This window comes from Schistocerca americana, chromosome 8, assembly GCF_021461395.2.
Source record: "Schistocerca americana isolate TAMUIC-IGC-003095 chromosome 8, iqSchAmer2.1, whole genome shotgun sequence".
NCBI lineage: Eukaryota > Metazoa > Arthropoda > Insecta > Orthoptera > Acrididae > Schistocerca > Schistocerca americana.
In genome coordinates this window covers 196801690-196808980 of record NC_060126.1, presented here as the reverse complement: position 1 = coordinate 196808980, position 7291 = coordinate 196801690, and the positions used below count along the sequence as shown (strand labels likewise).

Genomic DNA, 7291 nt, shown 5'->3' with positions numbered 1-7291 from the left:
TTTAATATTATTATTTTTTATTCTATATAAATGGATACTCAATTGAAGAAGCTCAATAATGCAAGCAGTTCTAATTGGTTTAAGAAGATTAATGATCTAGAAGTAAATGAATTGTATTACATTGAGGCTGTGAATATTTAAAAACTAAATATGGGGAGAAAATTTGTATTCAGCTTTACCATAAATTCAGCAACGAACTCTACGATGAATGCACAAGTAACAGCCATTTTAGAATTCACTGTTCAGTTAAAACAAGTTTCGCGAGTGATTTGAGGCTAATTCCTATACACACACTACGATCTGTCTGCGCAGAGATGATACGCGGTAACACTTCTGAAAAATTTTGTACAAAACTTTGACTATCATGTTTGCGCGTATTTTGTACCAGCGCCAAACTCCTGTTATTTTGCAACGATCTGTTTGCGCAGAAGTTATGTGCGCAGACAATTTATACCCGTCGCTGTCGCAGACAGTTTAGTAGTATCGCTGGTGTAGTAAATAGAGATAACTTTGAGATCGAAGTATAAAGTCGAGGATTAGTAACGCTGGGAAAACAAAATGATTGTGTCGCCTGCTCGAAGCTGTCAGGTGGACAACATAGCGATAGCGACATTGGTTTGTCATGATTGTACAGTGTAGTATAACGCGATAGTGTCATTGTTGATGGCAGGGCTGCGTGTGCGGTAGTGAGCGAAAGCGTTCTAAATATACTAACGGTATTTTCGCCGAATTATCTTGTGACAGTTAGGTTTTCGTAGGTTAGAGAGAGATTTTTTTATTTTTATAAAGGTGTTAATTTATTTTCTGCACAATGATTGACAAGAAAGATGATGACTTTTCTACAAATACTGACCTGAAATCACCTAGCCAGGCTGCTGCTATTTTGGCACAATCAAGACAGTTGTTAGAAACGAATACAGCATCGGCAAGTAATTTTAGCATTTGGAATGAGATAGTCATTAATCAGTTTCCACATAAAAATATTACTTAGTACTTATATTCTGGTAAGCCGCTTGGCATAAGTGTAGCACTTATGTTGCATTGCAGGTTCAGTCGGAAATCCGTTCGTCGTTTGCACGATTGGCAGAAGCACTGAGGTCTCGCGAGAAACAACTCTTACGCCAAGTAGACGCTTTGCAGAGCCAACAGCTGGCACTGTTACAATCGCATGAAAGTGTTCTCCTGGAGCGTTCAATGTAAGAAATATCTCAATACAATATTTGTAAACAAAGTTGTATTTGTTTTAAGAGACGCTAATTTTATATATATGGGTAAGATAACAAACTACAGCAGTTTAGCAAAATGTGTTTTATATATGTGGGTAACACGCATCAGAAAATTATTTGGCGGATTATACAGAGGATACAAAACGTACTTGAACATTTCAGGACACAGGAAAGGTTATTATGTTACCGTTACGGAAGTGATAAAAGTGTGAAATGAATATTTTTGGCTCGTTCAACTTGTGGTTGTTTTAAAATACACTAGTGTAAAAGCATTAGTAATATTAGCATAATTGGATCTTGTACATAAGTATTTACTTATTTATTTTGTTGTCATTTGATCATTCAACAAAACAGTATCTGTGATGTGAAATACCCATTACAAAAATAGTGTATGCATACGTAAAACATATACAGAGTAGGGCAGCTTTAGATGATGATAGGGCAGGAAATCGGCCATGACCTTACCAGTGGAACCATCCTACCATTAACCTTGAAACTTGGAGACACTATGGAGAACTCAACTCACAGTGGATAGAGTATGAACCCCGTTCATCCTCAATGCGAGTCCATTTCATTAACACTGCCTCAACCACTTTACTCAGTGTATAATTCTGAAAGGAAATCATGTGGCCACCTAGTTTACAAGGCGCATAATCAGTTATGCAACTAGAACATGAAACTTGTTGTGTCAAACTTATGAGAAATATACACGCACAACCATCTGCCAACACTATGTCCATCACAGCTATTCTTGGAACTGACCCCCTTCTCTGAATGCAGGGAGGTTGTACTGCATCTGAAACAGAGAAAACAGGAAGTCAACAGCAGAAACATTCTTGTTCAAAGAGACAAAGCATAGATGGCACGTCTGTTAACAGATTAAAAACTACTCATCAGTAAGCAAGGACCTAGTATTTCTTCAAGCTAACACACCACGGTATTAACACTTCTCAAAAAGATATGTTTTTAACTCCGTTTTAAAAGCTGTTTCCTTCTTCAGCCTCCTTAAGTATGTTGTCATTGCATTACAACAAGTGACACCAAACTGGCCCTCATGTTTTTGAGTGTGACTCATTCGTGCACACTTTGTGTGGAGGTACCAACAGTTGCATGTGTTGTAACTATGCTAACTGCTATTAATTTGCAGGACCCCAACATAGGTCATGTTATCAATACACATTTGAATATGTAAAAGGACAGTACTGTAAGCGCACAAAACTTTCGAAGTAGGGGCTCGCAATGAGCCACATGACAATATTCAGACAGCGCTTTTCTGCAACGTAAAACTTTCCCTTGATCAGCTATTAGTTTTACTCCAACAAACTATTCACTAACCTACAAAGGGCAGGAAGTAACCAGAGCACAGTGAGAGAATATGTCACAGTAGCTGAGACTGATAAATAGTAAGTACTTGTGTAATAGCAAAGTATATTTCATGAGAGTGAAGGGATGTTATCTCTCAGGTTTTTTCAGCATGATTGATTGATAGTGTGCTGTGAGGTGTTCTGCTGAGTAGTTGTTGTCAGAAATCGAAATTGGCTGTAAACAGCAGTATGAGACCAACAATAGTTCAGCCTGGTTGGAGTCCAGGTAGCAAATACACATAACCACAAAACTTGCAACACCTGAAGGAGATGGCTGGGTTGGTCATGAAATATTTTGGATGAAATGAAATAACAATTGAGCAGAAAACCTGGAAGCACATTATTAATATTTCAGCAATTACTAGTTTTGTGCCATGTGAGTGTTTCAAACTTATTATAGTGTAATATTTAATTCGGTGGATAAAAATATCTATTCACCAAGTGGTGGCAGAACACACACATAAGACTGTTGTAATTGGCAAGCTTTGGGAGCCAGTGGCACCTTCTTCAAGCAGAAGGGTTGAAGGTGAAGGAAAAGGACTGGAGAGGTCTAAGGAAAGGGGTAGATTTCGGTAAAGTCACCCAGAACCACCGGTCAGGGGAGACTTACCGTACGGGATGAGAAGGAAAGACCTTTCTTTCCTTCAGGGAGATTTACCGTATGGGATGAGAAGGCAAGACCTTTCCTTCTCATCCTGTACAGTAAGTCTCTCCTGATCCGCAGTTCTGGGTGACTTTCCTGAAATCTACCACTTTTCCTAGACCTCTCCAGTCCTTTTCCTTCACCCTTCTTCTTTCCCCTTCAACCCTTCTGCCTGAACGAGGTGCTACTTGCCAATTACAACAGTCTTTTATGTGTGTGTTCTGCCACCACTTGGTAGATAGATTTTTTTAATCCGTCCAATTAAATAATTTTGTCAATAATTGATTGTTTTTGTTGTTATTATAGTGTATATAATGTGACAGATTGTAGAGATTTATTTTTAATTGTGTAATAGTTTTTAATTAATTTGACTTCTCATGTCAGATAATCTTCACTAATCAAACTGTTCAAACTAAACAAATTACTGTTAAAAATATTTTAATGTTATCATCTGTTAATAATTCACAATATTTTTTAAAGTCTTTACATAAACTAGTCTGCTGTTGCTCATTATTATTTTCATTACCAGAAAGAAATTAGGAAACAATGGAGTAAATATATTCATGGAATACAAGTGTTTTCCCGAAAACTTTCTATCTGTCTCTGCATATACATGTACAATGCCTCTGTGTATGTTGTAATTAGTCTAATTTTGGTAGGCTTTCATGGGATAATTTGTCTTTAAGAATCTGCCAACTGAGATTTTTCTGCTTTTCTGTGACACACTCCTGAAAGTCACATAGACCTGTGACTATTTGTACCGTCTTTGTATATGTTTAGTAATCCTTATTAGTCCTTTTGGTATGTGTCCCTAAATACTTGTTATATTCTAAAATGGGATGCACAAATGATTCATAAGCAGTCCCATTTGTGGACAGATTGCATTTTCCAGTATCCAGCCAATGAACCAAAGTCTGCTACCTGTCTTAACATACAGCTGAGCCTATGTGGTCATTCAATTTCATACCTGTAAAAATGTACGCACCTAGGTATTTTTATAAGTTGACTGATTGTAATTATCACTAATTGTTGTTGTAGTCATAGCATACTTAATTTTATCAGTTTATGAATGCACTATTTGCATTTCTAAACCTGCCTAAGTTTCTGAGACTGCAGTCATGTGTGTGAGTTGGGTTTGCGTGAGTATGTATATGTCAGTTTGTCGTCTAATTTTGACGACAGGCTTTACTGGCCAAAAGCTGTATTTGTGACATTCTTTCTGTTGTGCCTATCTGCAGCTCAGCATCTTTGTTACATGGTGAGTAGCAACTTTCCTTTCCACAATATTGTTACATTCCATCCTGGATTTTACGTTGTTTGATGTAAAGGAAGTTGCTAATCTTCACAGCACTTTGAAATATTATCAAAATTGCTTGAAAATTTGTGCTGCATTTCTCAGATAGTGCTTCGTAATAGATAACTGCATCATCTACGAAGTCTGGGTTACCATTAGTATTGTTTGGCATGTCATTAATGTACATCTACAAAAAGGGTTCCAACAAACTTAGTTGGGGCACCCTGAAGTTACTTCCACTTCTTTAAGTGAGTCTCCATCCAAGATAACGTGCTGCATACTCCATACCAAGAATCCTCAATCCAGTCACGAATGTTTCTGCGGTGGTGTGTAAAATGCTTTTTTGAAGTCAAAAAATACTGCATGTACCTAGTTTCCTTGATCTGTGGTTATTAGGATGTCCCGCGTGTATTTTGCATCGTTTTCAACGCATGCTGCAGGTGGAATGAAATACTGGGCAATGGAATACAAGAAGTCTTCTCTGCTTTCTAAACAGAAAAGATGAAGGCTCTCAATAAAGCTTGGATCTTTCAAATATGGCCAACAAAGTGTATGGAAAAGTAGTAAGTGAAATATTCATAAATATCTGAAGCTTCTGAGAAAGCCAGTCCTGAAGTGATAATGTTTTCACAGTGAAACAGATAGTTAAAAAAAAAAAAAAAAGTAATTCAGCTTGGAGATAGACCTAGCTTTGGAGGATTTTGAAAAAGCTGTTGTTAATATTGATGGGAATACGTTTTGGGAGAAAATGTGGTAAAGAGGGTATCTAAGACACGTGATCAAATTAGTTCAGAATATTTATTCCAGTATCAGAATCAAGACAGTGGAAAGCAGCCATTGTTAGAGGTATAAAATCAGCCACAGAATTTGGATCTACATAGCTGACTTGATGTGAACCAAGGACATTTCCTTTTGGAGTCAAATTAGAAAGCTAATAATTTGTGAACATGTTGCGTATGCAGACAGTCAAATAACGGTTAAAAAATTTAAGACAAACTGTGGAGGATATGAGCTGCATCTCTGTGGGATCTGCATTTATATTTGAAGATTTCGGCAACTAAAACTTAGGTAGTGTGCTCCTAGGAAAGGAATCAATGAGATCAGCAATCTGCCCCAATTGCACAACATTGAAGCAAGGGCATTATTGCTTGTAGCTGAGCTGCTACATGACCTATGAACAGGATCAATCAAACAATGGAAAATCCGGGATGGAACGTAACAATATTATGAGAAGGAAAGTTGCTACTCGCCATATACTGGAGGTGCTGAGTCGCAGATAGGCACAACAAAAAGACTCTCACAATTATAGCTTTCGGCCTTTAAGGCCTCTCGTTGTGCGCTAAAATGAGAAATGTCCTGCCCACAACCCCCCCTCCCCCCCCCCCCCCCCCCTGGCACCGTGGTATTCTGCCATCCACTGAACTTACACAATATACTCGTCCATCGTTAGACAACCCCTCCTGCCAATACGTTACCTCAAGGCTCATACTCCTGTAATAGACCTAAATGCAAGACCTGTCCCATACATCCTCCTATTATCACCTACTGCAGTCCGGTCACTGGCGTCACCTAGCCCATCAAAGGCAGGGCTACCTGTAAAACAAGTCATGTGGTCTACAAGCTAAGCTACAACCACTGTGCTGCATTCTATGTAGGCATGACAACCAACAACCTGTCTTTCCGCATGAATGGCCACCGACAAACTATGGGCAATAAATAAGTGGACCACCCTGTTGCTGAACACGCTGCCAGAGATTGTCCATCATTTCAATGACTGCTTCACAGCCTGTGCCATATGGATCCTTCTCACCAACACCAGCTTTTATGAATTGCGCAGGTGGGAACTTTCCCTGCATCACATCCTACGTTCCCATAACCATCTTGGCCTCAAACTTCGTTAGTCACTGTCCCCACTTATCCAGCCCCTTCCCTGTTCCCATTCCAGCACTACACAGCCATCATTCCACCACCACCACACCCAGTCTTTTTATTTCTCTCCTTTTCCGCTACTGACCCCCCCCCCCCCACCACCTCTCCCCTACCCTCAGTCTAACCTACAGCACTTCTATCCACCACCTCACCATACTATCCCTCCCTCTCCCCACTCCAGTCTCCTTACTGCAGGTGTGTGTGTGTGTGTGTGTGTGTGTGTGTGTGTGTGTGTGTGTGTGTGTGTCTATTGTTGACGAAGGTCTTAACGGCTGAAAGCCATAATTGTGTGTGTCTTTTTGTTGTGCCTATCTGTGACTCAGCATCTCTGCTATATGGTGAGATGCAACTTTCCTTCTAATAATATTGCTATGAACAAGATAAGGATATAAGCAAACAAAACTGACACTTGGTGTTGGGACAACTATAAAAACCCATAAAGTGAAAGTGGAGAAAGGTGTACAAATGAAATTACAGAAAGTAATGGCAGTTGCAACCTTTTTGTGTAAAGCAGAATGTTTAGCTCCAAGTAGGATGAATCGTAGGCAGTTGGCAACATCAGAGATGAAGTTCTTTAGAGCTGTAAAAGACTACAGCAGAAGAGAGTTAAATCAGCAACATCCCAATAATGGCTGAATTTTGGATTAAATATATAACAGAGAAAAGTGCATGAAATAAAGAAATAGGAGGAACACATTCTGTTTATTTTGGGGACCAAATCGTGAAGCAGGCCATACACTACAAAAGTTCAGAAAGGTGGTTATTGGGCAGCTCAAGAACGGTATGGTGAACCAGAACAGGCTTATCTTAGCCAGAATCTGGGAAGCCAGGAAAG

At 39.2% G+C, this 7291-nt stretch overlaps 1 protein-coding gene across 1 annotated transcript in view; it reads left to right on the top strand.

The window, feature by feature from the left end:
- The first annotated feature begins 513 nt into the window (after window positions 1–513).
- LOC124544754 overlaps window positions 514–7291 on the top strand; it is a 34061-nt gene continuing 27283 nt past the window's right edge. Inside the window, exons 1-2 of the mRNA XM_047123417.1 lie at window positions 514–925; window positions 1048–1196. Coding sequence (XP_046979373.1) covers window positions 812–925; window positions 1048–1196 — 263 coding nt within the window. The 5' untranslated portion in view covers window positions 514–811. The remainder of the gene's footprint in view (window positions 926–1047; window positions 1197–7291) is intronic.